The sequence below is a fragment of the Pristiophorus japonicus genome, chromosome 1 (assembly GCF_044704955.1).
Source record: "Pristiophorus japonicus isolate sPriJap1 chromosome 1, sPriJap1.hap1, whole genome shotgun sequence".
In the NCBI taxonomy this organism is placed as follows: Eukaryota; Metazoa; Chordata; class Chondrichthyes; family Pristiophoridae; genus Pristiophorus; species Pristiophorus japonicus.
The window spans coordinates 320,677,353-320,698,718 of NC_091977.1; the positions used below are offsets into that span (position 1 = coordinate 320,677,353).

The window sequence follows — 21,366 nt, forward strand, 5'->3', positions numbered from 1 at the left end:
GATATTCTGGGTGATATGTGTGTGAGGTGGGGAAATTGATGGTGGGCGATCTCCATGGCCGCTAGTTTCGGTAAATATGCTCTTTACGACAAAAAACAGTCGCCAGGCGTTATTATTGAATCTCGGCGTTATGTCCATGCGAAAAGTAACGCTAGGCGATAATATGGACGTTGAATTCATCCATTCTGCTGATTCCACCCAAAAAAAGTGGGCGGGAGGTAATATTTTTTTTCGGCGTTAAGTCCATTGGGAAAATAACGCTCGGCGATAAGTCTCCTAAAAAACCCCGTCAGTTTCTATTTTGTGCCAAAATGAGCGATACACGAGCGTTATACATCATTTCAGCGGTAAAATGGGCGTTAAGCAGGCTAAAAAAGTGGAGGCTCTAGCCCAAGGGCTTTTGGGGTTAAGCATATGTTAGCATGGATAGAGGATTGGTTAACAAACATAAAACAGAGAAGTAGGGATAAACGGGTCATTTTCATGTTGGCAGGCGGTAACTAGTGGGGTGCCGTGAGGATCAGTGCTTGGGCCTCAGCTATTTATAATTTATATTAATGACTTAGATGAAGGGACCAAGTGTAATATATCCAAGTTTGCTGACGATACACAGCTAGGTGGGAAAGTAAGCTGTGAGGAGCTAAGACACAAAGAACTAACAAAGGGTTATAGACAGGTTAAGCGAGTGGGCAATAAGTGGCAGATGGAGTATAATGTGGTGAAATGTGAGGTTTTTCACTTTGGTCGGAAGAATAGAAAAATAGAATATTTTTTAAATGGTGAAAACTATTAAATGTTGGTGTTCAGAGAGGTTTAGGTGTCCTCGTACATAGAGAGTTAGCATGCAGATATAACAAGCAATTCAGAAGGCAAATGGTATGTTGGCCTTTATTGCAATGGGGTTGGAGTACAAGACTAGAAGTCTTGCTGCAATTGTACAGGGCTTTGGTGAGACCACACCTGGAGTACTGTGCACAGTTTTGGTCTCCTTATCTAAGGAAGGATATACTTGCCTTAGAGATGGTGCAACAAAGGTTCACTAGATTGATTCTTGGGATGAGAGGGTTGTCCTATGAGGTGAGATTGAGTAGATTGGGCCTATACGCTCTGGAGTTTAGAAGAATGAGAGGTGATCTCAATGAAACATATAAAATTCTGAGGGGGATTGACAGGGTAGATGCTGAGAGGTTGTATCCCTGGCTGGAGGGGGTATAATCTCAGGACAAGGGGGCAACCACTTAAGACTGAGATGAGGGGAAATTTCTTCACTCAGAGGGTTGTGAATCTTTGGAATTCTCTGCCCCACAGAGTTGTGGATGCTGAATCGGTGAGCATGTTCAAGGCTGACATAGATAGAGTTTTGCACTATAGGGGAATCAAGGGATATGGAGTTTGGCAAGAAAGTGTAGTTGAGGTCAAAGATCAACCATGAATGGCCGAGCAGGTTCAAGGGGCCACATGGCCTACTCCTGCTCCTAATTCTTATGTTCTTATGGCCCCACCAGAATACCTTGGCTAATAGAACAGCTAGTCTTGGTGCACTGCCATCTCCTCTGACCTTGAAGGGAACACACACTTGTCCTCCATTATTAAAACTGTCTTCAGGTTTTCTTTTTCATGCTAAACATATCTTTTCCATTCAGTAACGCAAAGCCCAAATGTGACCAAGAGTTAAGTATTGTTCCCACATCTGTGGAAGCTCCTGTAACACTTCTCTTGCATTCTCGACAGGTTACATGAAAAGTCTCATCTGATAAGTGAACCTTTCTTCACCTGTAGCATGACAACATCTCTTGATTTCAAGTTTCCTCATCTCCATTTTATAGATATTTTTAAAAGACTTGCATTTATATCGCGCCTTTCACGACCACTGGACATCTCAAAGTGCTTTACAGCCAATGAAGTACTTTTGGAGGTAGTCACTGTTGTAATGTGGGAAACACGGCAGCCAACTTGCACACAGCAAACTTGCACAAACAGCAATGCGATAATGACAGATCATCTGTTTTTGTTATGTTGACTGAGGGATAAATATTGGCCAGGACACCGGGGATAACTCTCCTGCTCTTCTTCAAAACAGTGCCATAGGATCTTTTTCGTCCACCTGAGGGCAGATGGGACATCGGTTTAACATCTTATCCGAAAGATGGCACCTCCGACAGTGCAGCACTCGCTCAGTACTGCAGTGGAGTGTCAGCCTAGATTTTTGTGCTCAAGTCCCTGGAATGGGACTTGAACCCACCACCTTCAGACTCAGAGGCGAATATGCTACTCACTGAGCTTCTAAGCTCCAAACAACGAGGATTCTCCTCCTTCCTTTATCCTGCTGCATCCTGCTCTTGACTTACGATTTGCCAGAAGCCCAAAATGATAGAAAGTCTTACCTTTCCTCAATCTTACCTTCTTTTTACAGCCTTCAGATACCTCTTCCAAAAATTCAACCAGTGTGTTAGAACACTGCAGTGAGAGAATACGCATCTATTTTAAATTACAGTCTTACAATTACAACAAATGTAATCTGCTAAAATAAGCCAAAACCATCAAGAAGAATGTCCTAAAAATCAATGCAATATTTCTTCCATTCTGTTCTCCTGTTCTGTCCAGTATTTTGTCACTTGTTTGCTCCATGGTTCTGCCTTGCGGTCTCTTACTTGCTCCTATGGTCTCTGGAGCTGTAAGGGCTGATTTTCCGAATGAACGTTCCTGGCTTCGAACCTCGCCCTCTGGGAGCACGCATCAGGAGAGCACGCATGCACTTTCCAAGTGCGCTTAAAATTCCCCAACGTGTGCTCCTGCTGGATGAGTCTCAAAGCCAGGGCTGCACATTCAGAAAATCGGCATTGTTTTGTGCACTTTGGCATATACTGACTGCGTACAAGTCAGTTCCATGCACAAAAACAATGGCCCTGAAATTCCGATTTGGCCTTCCCGCAGGAATTTTAGAGAAAAAATCCGTCCACGTCCGCACTTCCGAACTTGCGGCCTGCCCTGACCGTCAGTCACTGCGCGTGCACATGGGGACGTGCGCAGTGCTGGAGCTGGCGTCACATGGCTCTGGGCAGCCAATCAGGTAAGGTGTCATAGTAATCGGAGTTCCACAGGGTCCTAAAGTCCTGTTACTATGATTGTGATAGACCCAAAACACAGCCCCAAAAAGCAATAAAAAATAGAAAATAATTACACTACATTCATTTAAATTAAGGTTATTAATGTCTTAAAAAAATAATTTCCCAATTTTTAAAAAAGTTAAAAAAAAATAAACTTACCATTTGTGGGGAGGGTTTTTAATGATAATATATGTTTTTTAATAACTTTATTTTTAAATGTTTTTGTGTTTTTTTTAAAAACACTTGCGCCTGTAAAAGTAGGCTTTGCACCTGCTTTTTCAGGCGCAAGATTTTTGAGGACATTTGTTATCGGAAATTTACACTTACAAGTGTCCTCGCTCTCGATCTGGCTATGATCTGTCAAGCCAGAAACCTGACAGATCGGAAATGTCGGTTTCCAGCGCATGCGCATTGCGCGCTGGAAACTGACATTTCTGATGCCTTCCTGGGTCCGTAGGAACTCCGCACGCACCTGGGGAAGCCGGAATTTCAGGGCCATTGTCACTAAGTCCCAAACAAATATTATTTTCTTTAAGGTTTCAAAGAACCCCTCAATAAGACGTGCTTATAAAAAACGACATCACAGGACCTGGGATCAATTACTCATGTACATGCCCCGTGGGCTCTTATGTACCTAACTTCACTCAGTGGATTATTTTTAAGTATGATTTTCTATCTTCCAGGTGAACAATACAATTACAAGGAAGTTATGCTGAAAATTTTCGAATAGTGTTAAAAATGTCTATGTACTGCTGTGATGCATCTTTTGAACCAACGATAGGGGAAAATCCACTGAACAGAAAATGCAAGCATGTATGAACATTTCTGAACAGATAAGGGGGCTGGATTATCGGCTTTGCTCATTTCAAGGCGGTAATGGCGGCGGAGTGGTAAAGTTTGAAACTTGGAATAAGTTGCGCCTCAGTCAGCAAAATTGGCCAGCTGGGCCCCAAGTGCGGAGTGGAGCACTAAGGTAGGTGTTGCAAACCTCTCTTAGGGCGCTAGGCATGTGCAAATCCTGAGCTAAACAGCCGGTCTGCGAGCGCACTGAGAGGGGCCTGGGGAGAAAAAAAACCACACCAAAAACATTCCCAATCCAGAGCCCAGTGCAGACCGCTCACAAGCTTTTCCATTGGAAATACAGTGCATGTGTAGAAATTTAAAGCAACCGAGCATTGAAATAAATAGGTTGTGCACAACAAACTGCAGCTTCAAGGGAAGATTGCTCTTGAGCTTCCCCGATTTTAATTACTCCACCATTGGTGGCCGTGCCTTCAGCTGCCAAGGCCCTAAGCTCTGGAATTCACTCCCTAAACCTCTCTTTTGTCCTTTATGACGCTCCTCAAAATCTACCTCTTTGATCAAGCTTTTGGTCATCTGTCCTAATATCTCCTATTTGTCTCGGTGTCAAATTTTGTTTGAAATTTGTTCAAATTTTTAATGATTTAAACATTCACTTACATTTAAAATAAGTTTAGGTTATTTTTGTCCCATTTAAAAATGTTTGAATTTATTTTTCAAAAGATTACATTTTATTTTAAATATTTAATTAAAGTGTATTTTAATTCATTTTGAACCTGTGATCATTTATTGTTATTTAAATGTTGTGAAGTTTTATTTATTAGCTGATTTCTATTGTGCTTGTGGGGCTTCCATATGTAAATGGAGTCCCCAGAAGCAGAATAGGAATCCCCCTTTGTCATTGGTTGGCCTGGCCCACGAGATCCCAGGGGCGCTTGCGAACCGCATGCACCCGAGATGTGTGGGCCTTTCCGCAGGCGAACGCCTGCAGGCCCAGGATCGCAAGAGTCCGAAGCTCCGGAGACAGGTAAGTAAGGAGTTTTCTCGCGGTTCAGAGGCGTATGCGGGCAGCAAGCCTCTGACTGCAATTTCCAGGCCAATGCCTTTTCTACGTTTAAGATGCAACATGTTGCTCTTGTTATTTTCAAGTTTTTCTTCAAAAGTATATCTTTAAGTCCCAAAAACCTTTAACTGTTTTTCTCAGAAGAGTAACATTTTAACTGAATTTGGAGCCAAAGTGAAGAGAGGACTTGCGATGATAGATGTGGTCTGCACCCAATCGGGATGAACACTTCAATTCAAATTCATCGTTTACCCATGTTTATGTCACTTGGAAAAAAACAAACAGAAATCATTTCCAACTTTTCCACTGAGAGAAGAAATCCATTCTCGATTTTTAAACTAGCCTGGGAGATTCGCAATTGTAGGGTGGAGTGCAAGCTTAATTGTGATTCATAGCATATCCTTGGAGCTGTCAATACTGGGGAAATGTTAAGAGATTTATGATCAAAAAGAGCAAGATCGCAAATTATTTAAACTGATGGAATGGTGTTCATTTTTCATTGTAAGCAATTTAAAAAAAAATAGACTTGAGATTATTCCAAACACCATAGAATACATTTGTCAATAAGGGGGACCATATAATCTGCATTGCAGGACAAGGTTCTGAAACTTTAAATTTAATACAAGACTTTGAAAATATGTTTATTTGACTGACATAGTTGCACATGATAGTGTCAGTAGTAATGAGATTTTAAGCTTGATGTGAAGAATAGGCTTTCCTCGTGTATTATCTGATGGGCAGATAAATGTGATTAGGACTATCTGCCTTGCATGAAGAGTAAAAGTCTATGTATAAATGATCTTGGTTTTGCTTTCAATAAAGGAAACCAGAGATGCTGCTAATCACAGGTGTCGTGCAACTGTCTGAGGAAAAAATTGAGCAGTTTATGTAGAGAAGGAACCAGATTCGAAGGAAGAAACAAAGATTTGCATTTATATAGCGCCTTTCAAGACCACGGGACATTACAAAGCACTTGACAGCCAATGAAGTGTTTTTTGAAGTGGTGTCACTGTTGTAATGTAGGACACGTGGCAGCCAAATTGCGCAGAGCAAGCTCCCACAAACAGTAATGAAATAATTAAGTTAAATTTGAAACTTACCTGATATATGGCTTTGAGAATTTAGGGGGAGAAATTGGGATCATTTGCGCCGCTAACAGGGCGCAATCGACTTTTCGCCCGGGCATGGTGCCGTTAACGACTCCCGCTAAATTCCGCGGGAGTTTAGCAGCGGCGGTAACCAGTAGCGCCCCATTCTGCTGCGCCAGCGATGTCAACGTCATCACTGTGTGCTGTGACTCATTTTTGCCACGGAACAAAAATCCAGTCTCGCCCCCTGTGAAGCTGAGCCGGGCGATGCCAGCAACACCTTCAGGAGGTCCAGGTAGACCTCTCTTTTAACAAAGGAGAGGGCCCCTCCCACGTGGCAGCACCACATGGCCCAGTATGTAAGCTCTGCCTCGCTTACTTCGCTCCCATCCCATTAATGCCCCAGAGAGGAAGTGCAGCGTGGTTTTTTGTGCTCCACTTCCTCTTGGGGGCGGTAACCCCAATTTTGCAAGTCTGGCGCAGGAACTCTCGTTTTGCGGATGTTACTGCCCACAAACGGGTAGCTACGCAATTTCCCGGCCTTAGTCCCCACTTTGTTTTGAAGTCTTTTGGAAAAAGGCAAAGAAACTCTTCAAAACCTTACAGGATGAAGGGAGACAATAACAACAACAACTTGCATTTATGTAGCACCTTTTAACAACCTCAATTAAAGAATTAGTTCAGAACCTCGGGTCTTTGGTTCAGAAGAGTATACAAGAGGCCAATCGAAATATGTTAACTTAGAAAGCGTAAAGCATTTCTGTATCATGTATACTGTGCAGCAGGTGTCGAAAGCACTATTGAATTGTGAGGTTGCCCAGATGAGTTGATGAAGTTAAGATACAGATCAGCCATGATCTAATTGAATGGTTGAATGGCCTACTTTTGGTCCTATTTCCTATCACTTAAAAATTTGACAGCAGAATTAGCTTGCATTTAAATTGTTTCGAAGAGAGCCAAATACCTGTATTTTATGTTGAAGAAATAGTTTTTCAATCAGTTACATTCAGGAACCAGTAATAACAAAAAACAACAACTTACATTTATACAGCGCCTTTAATGCCCTAAGGCACTTCACAGGAGGGTTATCAAACAAAATTTGATCACATGTATATGAACGTAATGTTTGAGATTACACATGCTGATAGGAACACTCCAAGGCAAAGTTTAATGCATCAGCTTTAGACAATGTTAGGGCACACAAAGTTATCATTTGATTAAGCATCATGTTCATTAAAAACAGTTCTCCATAACTCAGCATCTGATTCCATTAAAATTATGCCGAGAATTAAGCTTTTAAAAAGATAGAAAGATGAATTTTAATGCTAAATGCTCTCTGTCCATTCTCACTGGTTTAGCAAACGCTACAGAGAATGCAGACAATGCACAATGGTATCAGCTCCAGAGGAACTTCAGCCTGTCCTGAAGTAGGTGATTGAAAATGTGCCAAATTTTGTTTGATAACGCTCCTGTGAAGTGCCCTGGAACATTTTACGTTAAAGGCACGATATAAATGCAAGTTGTTGTTCTTCTAGTAGTTGAAATTGGGGGGCCGGAAATATGCAATCAGAAAACTGAACGTATTTTATATGTAACAATTGAAAAGCTCCATTTCATTATGAGGGTATCAGCATTGAGGCAAAAGAAGGTTGTGCGAGAGAATTCCTTGAAATCTTAAAATTTAATTTTGCAGTCCAATTACTTATGCACAGTTTGCTGACACCAATCATGGGAATATATATTTATGTGAATTCTAAGTTTAGTTTTATTATAAATGATTTTAATTGTACATATTTTATACCTTTCTTGGTCCCTCAACTCATATATCATCACTGATTCGATCTGCACAGTTCCTGACAATAAAAAGATAACAAATATTTGAATATTTAGTGGTGACTTAATTAACACAATTTGACTTTGGAACATTTTTCCTTTATTACGATACCTCATGCTGTGCGAGTAGAACATCAATAGTGGTGCTGATGCAATTCTAATCACGGCGGTGAGATATATTGAAACCGCGGCATGGTCAGAGAAGGTGAAATCTGTATGTCTGCCAATATCTTTACAGCTTTAAAAAAAGGTGTGTGTGTGTATCTTTTGCTACTGTATGCAAACCATGACATTAGTTACTGGCTTTGCCCTTTTGACAGCTGTATAGTGATAGAGATAAATGAAAAGGCTCCAGTGCTCTCGTCATTGTCCCATGTACACCATGCAGTTAAAGTAAGTGGCTCAGGCTTCAAGGCAAGCAGACTGCGTACCTTGGAAAAAAAAAACCATACATTAAACCCGTAACATTCATTTTAGTTAACAAAAGTCTTAATGTCCAATTGGGTCGGTTTACTAATGATATACTTTTTTTCCTTTGTTGAAGAAACAGTCCTCGATATTGCGCACAATTCCAGCTATCACCTGCTTACGTTCCTTCTGCAGATCAATAGCGCCTAGTTAAGTGGATGAAAAGGCTAAATGTGACTCTCGTTTGCAATGCCAGGGGTTATTCAGCTTTTAAGTGGTACTCTTGTGCTTCATTTCAGCATGCTAAAATCAACTCCCAGGTGGTCTGGATTTCGTAACCTTTTTTATTATTAAGGATCTGTCATTTTTTTTTTAACTTTCATAGCTTCAATACTGCAATAGATTACAGTAAAACTGCTTGCATAACCATCATGCAGAAAATCTACATTATGCTCCAAAGCTGCTGGCCATACATCTCAGATGGCAAAACTTACACTGGTTTTAATGCAAGTAAAATCAATAAATATTAACCTTTTCTGACACTTCCTACACCGATACTTTATCAGCTACTGTCAACTTATACAATAAAAAGCCAGTGATACATTGCATTTTTTAAGCTAAGAATCAATGATAGATTAGAACATCGATGTAGATTAGCAAAGATTCAATATTAATTACTTAAAAAAAAGAGAATGCATGACACGCAAGAAGAATTTCAGCTGTATGATAAAACTGTTCCAGTGTTGTGGCATTAATCAAGTCTCCCATTTTACATTAATATTTCAGAATTACAATTAAAATTACAAAAAGACACACATATATGGGGGAAAACGTTTACAATCTACATACAGTCTGGAATTATGCCACTGCCTTTTAAATAAGTTTCTACATTACAACAGTGACTACACTTCATTGGCTGTAAAGCACTTTGAGAACACCCTGAAGTCATGAAAGGCGCGATATAAATGCAAATCTTTCTTTAACTGCAAGGTTGCAATATGCTCAGAGCTCAGATGACCTCACAAACCACAGCATATATTTATCAATGTTAAATATCTAATTCTATACAACATATACAGAACGTACTGATTCTTCTAGTTAACATCCAATGTTTAGTTCATTCAGTTCTTAGTTATCTGCAAACATAGAGGGACAATGTACCACTATAGTGTAGAGATTTTGCTGAGCAATACACTGGAACTTGGTAAATTCTTGTGAAATGTGGTAGCAGAGTTTACAACCCAGAAAATAACGTGTCTTATATATATAAAAATTAATCTCTGAAAATTACTATACTGCTTTCACCACATTTTCAATATGACCAGATTCAATAGCATACTTCACTAGAAAAGATCAGTCCTCAAATAGTTTTAGGTTATGAAGATCTCATTTCCCATATCAATTCAGAGCAATCCTTGTGATGTTAACCTGTCAGATCTTGCAAAGAACTGAGAGGTTATGCCTATCAGGAAAAAGTGAACAGGCTGGGGCTCTTTTCTGTAGAAAAGAGGCTGAGGAGTGACCTCACAGAGGTCTTTAAGACCATGAAAGCATTTGATAGGGTAGACGTAGAGAAAATGTTTCCACCCGTGGGGTGAGACCAGAACCAGGGGCCATAAATATAAGATAGTCACTAATTAATCCAAAAGGGAATTCAGGAGAAACTTCTTTACACAGAGAGTGGTTAGAATGTGGAGCTCGCTACCACAAGGAGTAATTGAGGAAAATAGCATAGATGCCTTTAAGGGGAAGGTAGCTAAGTACATGAGGTAGAAAGGAATAGAAGGATATGCTGATAGGGTGAGATGAAGAGGGGTGGGAGGAGGCTCATGTGGAGCATAAATGCCGGCATAGACCCGATTGGCCTGTATTTGTGTTATAGATTCGGTGTAAATCACAGAACCTAGAACCTGTCAAATATTCCTCTTAATGTTTCGTTGAGAACTTTTGGTGCCGAGTTCTGGTGTTAATTTATCAAATGATAAAGGTTATAGGCACCCCACTTATCAATATTGCTATGCAAATACTGTACTTTCAGCATCACCAGTATATTTCAAATTTATTTCAATCATGTAAGGAGGAAAAAATGATTTGTATTGTCACAATCCCCTCACATGAAATGCAACATTCTTTTGATTTTAAGTTTCATGCATGCAGCAGTCTCACCATCAATACCATAAAGAAAGAAGTTGGGATTTAAAACTGATTGCAAGGTGACCCTATATTATACATATTACGATTTCATGAATTTAAACAGTATCCCTTCAATAACACAAATTTTTATGACAGAAAGATAGGCAGATGGTGCAACAAAAGTGCTTCTTTCTGCTCCCCAAGAGTTCAAACCTTTTTTCCAGGTGCATATTTTATTTAAGACACATGTTGTACACTGGGTAATTTTTCTTGACAGATGTGTGCAACAAGCTGTCAATCAAACTGACGGGGCGAATAGAAAACTATATTTTCAACTGCAAAGAAACTAACCTGTCTGAACTGACCGCACAGCGAGAAACTAATAAAGCTTCGGGTTTAAACGAAAATGCTTTTGGGTTGAACATTTGCTGGAAATAAGAGGACAATTATGGAGAGTGGGAAAGGATAACACCACAGTTTAAGAACATAAGAAACAGAAGCAGGAATAGGCCACACGGTCCATTGAGCCTGCTCTGCCATTCAATAAGATCATGGTTGATCTTCTACATCATAACATTCAACGGCATTACCATCACCGAATCCCCAGCCATCTTGAGGGTCTAGCATTGACCAAAAGCTTAACTGGACTAGCCAGTCGTGAATGGTGGTGGACAATTAAATAACTAACTGCAGGAGGAGGCTCCATGAACATCCCCATCCTCAGTGATGGTAGAGTCCAGCACGCAAGTACAAAAGACAAGGTGGAAGCATTTGCAACCATCTTCAGCCCGAAGTGCCGAGTGGATGATCCATATCGGCCTTCCCTTGAGGTCCCTACCATCACAGAAGTCAGTCTTCAGCCATTTCAATTCACTCCACACGATATCAAGAAACAGCTGACCACACTGGATACAGCAAAGGCTATGGGCCCCGACATCATCCTGGCTGTCGTACTGAAGACTTATGCTCCAGAACTTGCCATGCCTCTAGCCAAGCTGTTCCAGTACAGCTACAACACTGGCATTTGCCCGACAATGTGGAAAACTGCCCGGGTATGTCCTGTCCACAAAAAACAGGACAAATCCAATCCAGCCAATTACCGCCCCATCAGTCTACACTCAATCATCAGCAAATTGATGGAAGGTGTTGTCGACAGTGTTATCAAGCCACACTTACCAACACGTTGCTCATCAATGTTAAGTTCCACCAGGACTACACAGCTCCAGACCTCTTACAGCCTTGGTCCAAACACGGACAAAAGAGCTGAATTCCAGAGGTGAGGTGAGGTGAGGTGAGAGCAACTGCCCTTGACATCAAGGTAGCATTTGACCAAGTGTGGAATAAAGGAGCCCTCGTAAAATTGAAGTCAATGTTAATCAGGGGGAAAAAGCTCGACCGGCTTTGGGCATTCCTAGCACAAAACAAGATGGTTGTGGTTGTTGGAGGTCAATCATCCCAGCTCCAGGACATCATTGCAGGAGTTCCTCAGGGCAGTGTCCAAGGCCCAACCATCTTCAGCTGCTTCATCAATGACCCTCCCTCCATCATAAGGTCAGAAGTGCAGATGATTGCACAGCATTAAATTCCATTCGCAAATCCTCAGAAAATGAAGCCTTTCTATCACCTATAAGGCAAAAATCAGGAGTGTGATGGAATGTTCTCTACTTACCTGGATGAGTGCAGCTCCAACAACACTCAAGAAGCTCAATACCATGCAGGACAAAGCACCCCGCTTGATTGGCACCCCATCCACCACCTTCAACATTCACTCCCACAACCACCGGTGTACCGTGGCTGCAGTGTGTACCATCTATAAGATGCACTGCAGCAACTCGCCACAGCTTCTTTGGCAGCACCTCCCAAACCCACGACCTCTACCACCTAGAAGGTCAAGGGCAGCAGGCGCATGGGAACACTATCACCTGCAAGTTCCCCTCCAAGTTATACACCATCCTGACTTGGAAATATATCGTCGTTCCTTCATCATCACTGGGCCAGATCCCTGGAACTCCCTCCCTAACAGCATTGTGGGGATACTGTCACCACAAGGACTGCAGCGGTTCAAGGCGGCGGCTTACCACCACCTTCTCAAGGGCAATTAAGGATGGGCAATAAATGCTGGCCTTGCCAGCGAAGCCCACATCCCATGAATGAATTTTTTTAAAACGTCAACTCTGCCTTCCCAAACTATCACCATTCCCCTCGATTCCCTTAGTGCCCAAAAATCTATCAATGTCAGTCTTGAATATACTCATTGACAGGGCATAGTTTTGGTCTCTTTACCTAAGGAAGGATATACCTGCCATTGAGGAAGTGTAACGAAGGTTCACCAGGCTGATTCCTGGGATGGGGGGATTGTCCGATGAGGAGAGATTGAGTAGACTAGGCCTATATTCTCTAGCGTTTACAAGAATGAGAGGTGATCTCATTGAAACATACAAAATTCTTACAGGGTTTGACAAGGTAGATGCAGGGAGGATGTTTACTCTGGTTGAGAGTAGAACCAGGTGTCAGTCTCAGAATATAGAGTCGGCCATTTAGGACTCAGATGAAGAGAAACTTCTTCACTCAGAGAGTTATGAATCTTTGGAATTCTCTACCCGAGGGCTGTGGAGGCTCAGTCTTTGACTATATTCAAGACAGAGATCGATAGATTTTTGGATATTAAGGGAATCAGAGGATATGGGGATAGTGCAGGAAAGTGGAGTTGAGGTAGAAGATCAGCTATGATCTCATTGAATGGCAGAGCAGGCTCAAGGGGCCAAATGGCCTACTCCTGCTCCGAATTCTTATGTTCCTACTCTCTGTTTTCTGTCTGTTAACTGATCCTCAATCTATGAAAGAAACAAAAACTTGCATTTATATTGTGCCTTTCACAACCACTGAGTGTCCCAAAGCTCTTTACAGCAATGAAGTACTTTAAAAAAAAAGGTCACTGCTGTAATGTAGGAAACACGGCAGCCAATTTGCACACAACATTTGCTCCCACAACAGTAATATGATAGTGACTCGATAAACTGTTTTAATGATGTTGATTGAGGGATAAATATTGGCCAGGACACCGGTGAGAACTCCCTGCTCTTCTTCAAAATTGTGCCATGGGATCTTTTACAAACATCTGAGAGGGTAGATGGGGCCTCGGTTTAACATCTCATCCGAAAGCTAATATATTACAGCCGATATCATGAGCCCGAATCTTATGTAACAATCTCCTGTGTGGCACCTTATCGAATGCCTTCTGAAAATCCAAATATACTACATCCACCTGTTCCCCCTTATCTGCCCTGCTAATTTCACCTTCAAAAATCTCTAACAGATTTGTTAAACATGATTTCCCTTTCATAAAACCGTGTTGACTCTGCCTTATTATGTTGTGATTTTCCAAGTGCCCAGTTACCATGTCCTTAATAATAGATTTTAACATTTTCCCTACTACTGATGTCTGGTTAACTGGTCTATATTCACTGTTTTCTCTCTTCCCTCCTTTCTTGAATAGCGGGGTTACATTTGCTGCATTCCAAGCCACAGGAACTGTTCTAGAACCTTGGGAATTCTGGAAGATCAAAATCAATGCATCCACTATCTTTGCAGCCACTTCTTTAAAAACCCTAGGAAGTAGGTCCACGGGATTTGTCAGTTTTTAGTCCCATTATTTTTCTCCAGTACTTATTCTTTACTAGTATTAATTTCTTTATGCTCCTCACTCTCATTAGCCCCTTGGTTCCCCATTATTTTTGGTATGTTCTTTGTGTCCTCTACTATGAAGACAGACACAAAATATTTGTTTAATGTCTTTGCCATTTCTTTATTCTCATTATGATTTCTCCAGTCTCTGCCTCTAACGGACCCAACATTTACTATCACCAAGCTCTTCCTTTTTACATACATGCAAAAAGTACATTCTTGCTAGTTTATTCTCATATTCTATTTTCTCCCTCTTTATCAACTTCTTGGTTACCACGTGCTGATTTTTAAAACCTCTCAATCCTCAGGCTTACTACTCTTTTTGGCAACATTGTAAGCTTCTTCTTTTAATCTAATACTATCCCTAACTTCTCTAGTTAGCCATAGCTGTACCACTTTACCAGTGGAGTTTTTATTCCTCAAGGGAATGTATATTTGCTGAGAATTATGAATTATTTATTTAAATGTTTGCCTTTGCTTAAATACCATAATGGGGCAGAAATCGTGGCTTCCCGGGCTCGTACGAAGTTTCTACGGACCCGGGAAGGCATCGGAAAAGCTGGTTTTCAGCGTGCAATGCGCATGTGCTGAAAACTGGCTTTTCCGATCCTCCGTATCTCCACATCCAGGACATTCGCAAGAGCAAGATTGTGGTATTTACCTATATCTTGTCCAGCGGATGGTCTGAAAACTCTTGCGCCTGATAAAAGCAGACGCATAGCCTACTTTTACAGGCATAAGAGTTTTAAAACATACAAAAACATAACAAAATAAAATTTAACACATTTTATTGTTTAAAAACCCTGCCCACTATGGTAAGTTTACTTAAAACAATAATTTAAAAAAATTATTAAAAAAATATTTATCCAATTAAAAAAAAAGACATTAATAACTTTAATTTAAATTAATCTTAAATATGTAGTGTATATTTTCTATTTTTTAATTCGTGTTTTGATGTTTGGGGGCTGTTTCTCAATCAGAATAATGGGAACTCCAACTTAGAGTTCCCATTATTATGAATGAGAAAATACTGTGCCTTGATTGGCTGCCCAGAGCCATGTGACTCCAGCTCCAGCTTACGGACGTCCCAACGTGCACGCGCTGCGACGCGCAGAGAGTGAAGGCCTCAGGACCGGGATCTCGAGTGGGCGCAGCAGGAACAGGTAAGTGCGCATTTCTTTTCCCCCTTTTTCAGTCGTTTGCCGGCGGGAGGACCTCGACCGGTATTACTAGGCCCATATCTTTTAATCTAATTTTCCAATCCATCTCAGCCAACTCGCACCCCCATACTTCCGTAATTGTCTTTGTTTAAATTTAAGACCCTAGTATTGCACTTAATCACATCACTCTCAAACTTCTATCCTCTTCCTACTCCTGCTCCTATTTCTTTTATTGTAAGATTACTAATTAATCCTGTCTCACTACACATACTAGGTCTAAAATAGCCAGTTCCCTAGTTGGTTCCTCGACATGTTGCTCCAGAAAACTGTATTGAATGCATATCATGAACTCGTCCTGCAAGCTACGTTTTGTCTTGTTTCTTGTCTTTGTTGTGAATAATGTATTATTTTCCGCCCTTCCTTATTCTCCTTTGTGCAAATTCAATCCACCCCTTCACCTTAAGAGCACGGATTATGGCTGGGATACAGTTCTCTGGGTATTGGTGGACATACCTTTATTCTTCTTTTGCCAGTGTAGACAGTGGAGTGGAGTATTTGCGGGTAATTCACCATTGGGGAGGGATATCATAACAAATCCAAACCTTCCCCCACCTAATATCTATAGAAATAAACGTCACATCACAGATTACTGGCTAGCAATCAGGAATGGAAACCTTTGCCTATTTTTCTCACCACTAACCCAGCAGTGCTGCAATCAATTGTAGTACCTCTACCCCAACTGAGATAAGCTAACTCAGCAGTGACCACCATGTTTCCCTTGTCATGCACCTTCCTCTACGGTGAGAAATAGCGAGAGACATGTTCTGCTGATTTTTGTCAATTCCACTGCAACCACCTGCTAGGTTGTACACAAGATTGGCCTTGGGTGCGGAACAACCAACATTGCCAAAGCAGATGATCTGGTCATAAACTCATTGCTGTTTGTGGGACCTTGCTGTGCACAAATTGGCTGCTGTGTTTCCCTGCATTACAAGAGTCACTACACTACAAAAAGTACTTACTTGACTGTCAAGTGCTATGGGACGCCCTGAGATCGTGAAAATCGCTTTATAAATGCAAATTCGTTTTTTCTTTCGCTGTAATTTGGCTTCATTGTGGAGCAGTGCTTGGCTGCCAGCCCACACTTCACCACAGTGACACAGTTGATGCTCATTGTCTGGCAAATCACATGCAAGGACCCACATCCTACCATTCAATGAAGCAGCAAATTGGCATTACAGTGCATTATGACGCCTTGATTGTCTTATCAATACAATGACACCTCGATGATGTGACGTAGTGAGAATCCCCCGCAACCCTCGCTGCTCCCGCCCTCCTCACTGGATGATGAACATTGGCAGATAATAGAGTTTCCAAATTTTGGTCTAAATGTATGGTATGGTAATAATGTAGGAGCATGAATGAAGACAAAGACAATACAAATAATAGGCTTAATTTATTATTTCCTGGGCTAAGGGGGGATTGACTTATGAAGATAGGTTGAGTAGATTGGGCCTATACACATTGGAGTTCAGAAGAATGAGAGGTGATCTTATCGAAACATATAAGATAATGAGGGGGCTCGACAAGGTGGATGCAGAGAGTATATCTCCACTCATAGGGGAAACTAGAACTAGGGGACACAGTCTCAGAATAAGGGGCCGCCATTTAAAACTGTGATGAGGAGGAATTTCTTCTCTGAGGGCGGAGCAGGCTCGAGAGGCCAGGTGGCCAACTCCTGCTCCTATTTCGTATGTTCTTAAAAGCTCATGTTTTGGTTTACAAGGATTAGCTTATTCATTCCGTTGTGAAAAAAATGATTTCAATTATTGCTGGCCTATTTTAAATACATCGCATGTTGCAAATACATGACTTAACTCTTTGCTAACCTAGTTAATATAAATGCCTTTCCCTGTAGCAATAATACACAAAGAATGTAAATAAGGAAGAAAAGAAGAAACCTTGAGGGAATTCCTTGGTCCTGGAAATTCATCTAACTTAGTATAATGGGATCCCAAGCCTTTTCCCTGGGTTCGGGGTACACAGGTAATCTGGTGGAACCATTGAGTAAATTCATGACCCTGACATTTTATCCTAAAATCAAGATCTAACATGCCAACAGTGAGATCAGTGCGACCCTGATATGTTGCATGCATGCCAAGTGTGTCGGGTTGCCAACTTGACAGGATTGTCTTGGAATTAAAGATTAATATCCTGGGCACTGCTGCAAGTAAAAACCCAGGAGAAAAATCATTGGGGATTGGGTGTGTTTTTTCCCCCATTTTCTTTGAAAACTTTTGTTTATTAGTTGTAAATATACTGCTGATGGAGAAGGGAAAAGGCTGTTCGACTGGGCCGGGCGGTGAAAGGTCACATGATGAAACCTACAGGAACTCGTTCAGTCAGACTTGGCAATTCTACAATTGTGTGTCCTGAACATTGGTAAGCAGTCCAAGGAAGAAGGTTTAGAAGTCAAAATAAAGCGAATCTTACCTGCATGCAAATAAGCCAGATCTGGATTCTCGATATCCGGATGAAGCTCCTTGAGATGATTCCGGAATTCTAATGGAATATTGGTTCCATACTCGCACTTTGGGCAGTTGTACATTTGCACTCCCTCGTGTTTGCCAGTGTGTAGGATATGCTTGCGGATATTCTCTGCACAGTTCGACCTAATTGGGTTTTTCAAAAAGAATATTTCATCAGGTTCAGCACATTTTAATGGTAGCCTTAATATTTTCATTCTTTCCAGAAGGTGTACGTCTTATAGATGATTCAGCACTTAAAATCTTTAGCAAAAATAGTTGATTTCAATGAAAATCTAAACTACTGCAATTTTTGGATACTAAGGGAATCAAGGGATATGGGGATAATGCAGGAAGGTGGAGTTGAGGTAGAAAATCAACCATGGCCTTATTGAATGGCGGAGCAGGCTCGATGGGCCAAGTGGCCTACTCGTGCTGCTGCTACTTATGTTCTTAAGCAAGGCACAGAGAAAGATCCAAAGGGATGTGTGGTAAATAACTGAAGCTGAAGGAGGGAGGGCAATTATTACACTCAAGTCGCAAAAATATCCAGCTCATGTTGACTATGAGGCGAGTGGGACTGCAACTATTAGTCATGTTTATGTTACAATCTGAAAGCCTGATAAAAGAGGTCATTAAAGAGTGAATGAAACTTTGACAATGAAAGTTATAATTTACATGTCAACATATGCTTCAAGAAAAATAACTGATTTAAAAACTAAAAAGGAGTGCATTTTTAAGAGGGAAAAATTAGAAGAGTCGTTGAATATTTTAACATGGTCTGCTTCAACCTTACATTCCCATTTTATCCTCTCATCATCAAAGATTTTCATCTATCCAAGATGTTAGGTTTGGTGTGTCATGGAGCTTGTTCTGATTGCTCTTGCAGTCACTGCGTGATCCTATTTTTCCTCAGATAATGAATAACCTCCTTAATACCCAACCCTCCACCCAGTAGCTTAGTTGGGAACTATCCGATCAAAGCAAGCAACCCGACGTATCAGATACCCTCGAGACTCGACCTTCTGCATCTGAAGTCACAAGTACTTGACCCTTTGTTCTACTGGGGCCATTTCAAGCTGTTAATTCATCAACCCACAATTTGTTGGAATGCCACAATTAATTCCGGACCTGAGCCCAATTTAAGCAAAACCATTTTAAAATCGATTTTTTTTTTTTTAAAAAGAAAGTTTTTTTTAGTATTTTAATGCCAATAACTAAATATTGTGCATTAGAATATTGAAAGATAAATCATCAGTTTAAACTAAAATGACTGAGACCACAATGACACTAATAAATTCGCAGTGTTATTTTCTTCTTGATCTGTAACCATATAGCATAAAGGAAATTCAATAATAATGCATACATAAAATGCATAATAATACATAAAAAGTGTTGTTTTACAGAGTTCATGCATAAACCAGCAACTTTGAAATAATTCTGTATGAAGTTGATTAACTTCTGTCATTTTGGGGGAGAGATTGATTATTGTCCCATTTGAGGGCGGTAACTTTTGAGAGGCAGGAAACTTAGTGCCAGATGCTAAAGTTTCCCCACTCTCAAAAAATTTGCTTTAGTGCTCCCGAGAGGAAGTGGAATGCTAAATCAAGCGCTTGGAGCGCTAACAGGGCGCACACTTCAAGCAGTGCTGCACACTAGGTCATGCAGCGCTGCCATGTACAAAGGGCCCTTCCCTCCATTAAAGGGAAGGGCCATCGTTGCAAGCTCTGCAATTAAAGAATCACCTACCTGGACCATCAAGGGAGCGGGGGAGCCGCACGATCAGTCAGGCACTCAAGCAAAGTGCCAGGCTGAGCGATCGTGGGCTGGACCCCGCAAAGAAAACGGAGTAACACAGCGAAAACAAAGGCAAGTCTATTTAAAAATTTTTTTTACTTACATCGGCCACCTCGCCTTTAATTAACATCCTGGTAGCTGCCAGCCGCCCAATTCATGCCTCCTGCAGCTGCCGGTGTTTTCGACCGGCGCTGCTGCATGGGGTGAAAGTCAATTTCGGGGCTGGGGCACTGACGGGGCAATGTGCACTGTGATGACGTCACAATCTCTAGGCACAGGAGATGGGATGTATCGCTGTAGCGACACCACTAAACTCCCGCCCAATATGGTGGAAGTCGTTGTCAGCGTCGCACCTGGGCGCTAACATTTTTGTGCCCCATCCAGGAGATGCAAATGCACCGAATTTTTAAACTCAGGTCTCTAATTTTTGATCACTTTTTATATTCTTTCCTCACTCTGCCTGTTGCTTCTGAAGTGAGTCCAGGCGTTGGTTAAGGCGGCCTAATCTCACATACCCTTGCTCAAACAGTAATGTATGGCGATATAAGCTTGCAGATATTTCCGTGGAGGTCATCAGTCGCATTCCTCGGCTGCTTTTCCTGGAGGTTTCTTTGAGGTGTTCAGGCACTGACTCCTCTGTCCCCCTCCCCAACCCCCTGCCCCCCGGCAAAACAAGTTATGCTCCCGCCCTTCTGCTGAATTGACCAAGACTGTCAAAGATTTCAGGCAGCAAGATAGACCTGCTCCAAGAAATTTATTCAAGACTGCATGACACAAGAGTGCTCAGGAAGATCTTGTAGGGTTAATCTCAGAGGGACAAATTTTGTTGTGGATGTGCCATAATTCTCCCGAATAGGCAGAACCAAGAATTTTGACCCACAGCACCTTTGGTGTTTGGCAGAAGGTTCTACCATGACGTGCATCACACTCCTTCACTAGTTACAGGGGAGGATATCACCAGCAACATTCAGAGAGGAGAATACGAGAAATACTATCAGAAATTTTAAAACGGATTTTATAAAAAATGTGTGCAGTTTTTCATGTGTGCACGTACGTGTGTGTGTGTGTGTGTGTGTGTGTATTTGTACTCTGCTACCTATATCTTAACTCACACCAAGTCTCATTCACCCTGTGCTCACTGACTTACATTGGCTCCTGGAATTAAAGATTAATAACACACCAATTTTAAAATTCTCATCCTGGTTTTCAAATCCCTTCATGGCATCACCCCTCCCTATCTTTGTGATCACCTCCGGCACTACAAGCCAGCAAAATCTTTCCGCTCCTCTAATTCTGGCCTCTTGCGCAGCCCTGATTTTCATCGCTCTACCAGTGGCGGCCATGCTTTCAGCTGCTTTGGCCCTAAGTTCTGGAATTCCCTCCCGAAACCTCTCCGCCTTCTCTACCTCTTTCTCCTTCTTTAAGATGCTCCTTGAAACCTACGTCTTCAACCAAGTTTTTGCTCACTTGTCCTGATATCTCTTGCTGTGACTCGGTGTGTCAAAAACGTTTTTATTGATAATGCTCGCTAAGTGCCTTGGGACGTATTGCTATGTTAAAGGTGCTACATAAATGCAAGTTACTGTTATTTCACAAATTTAGCTATTTCAAAGGAATCCAAGGGGTACAAGATATGAATAAAGTACATGAACTGGAGAATAATTTACAACTAATGTTGCTTGGTTACAGTAGGCATACTAGTCAATGCTGTATTCTAATCACATACCACACTAACATTGGGCAATTGCTTCCCAGCTTCACTCGCGT

General features: G+C 41.4%; 1 protein-coding gene across 3 annotated transcripts in view; it reads right to left on the bottom strand.

The window, feature by feature from the left end:
- znf407 (zinc finger protein 407) overlaps window positions 1-21,366 on the bottom strand; it is a 732,915-nt gene that overhangs the window by 155,528 nt on the left and 556,021 nt on the right. For all 3 annotated transcript variants that reach the window (XM_070888603.1, XM_070888602.1, XM_070888609.1), the window contains one exon: window positions 17,771-17,949. In XM_070888603.1, coding sequence (XP_070744704.1) covers window positions 17,771-17,949 — 179 coding nt within the window. The remainder of the gene's footprint in view (window positions 1-17,770; window positions 17,950-21,366) is intronic.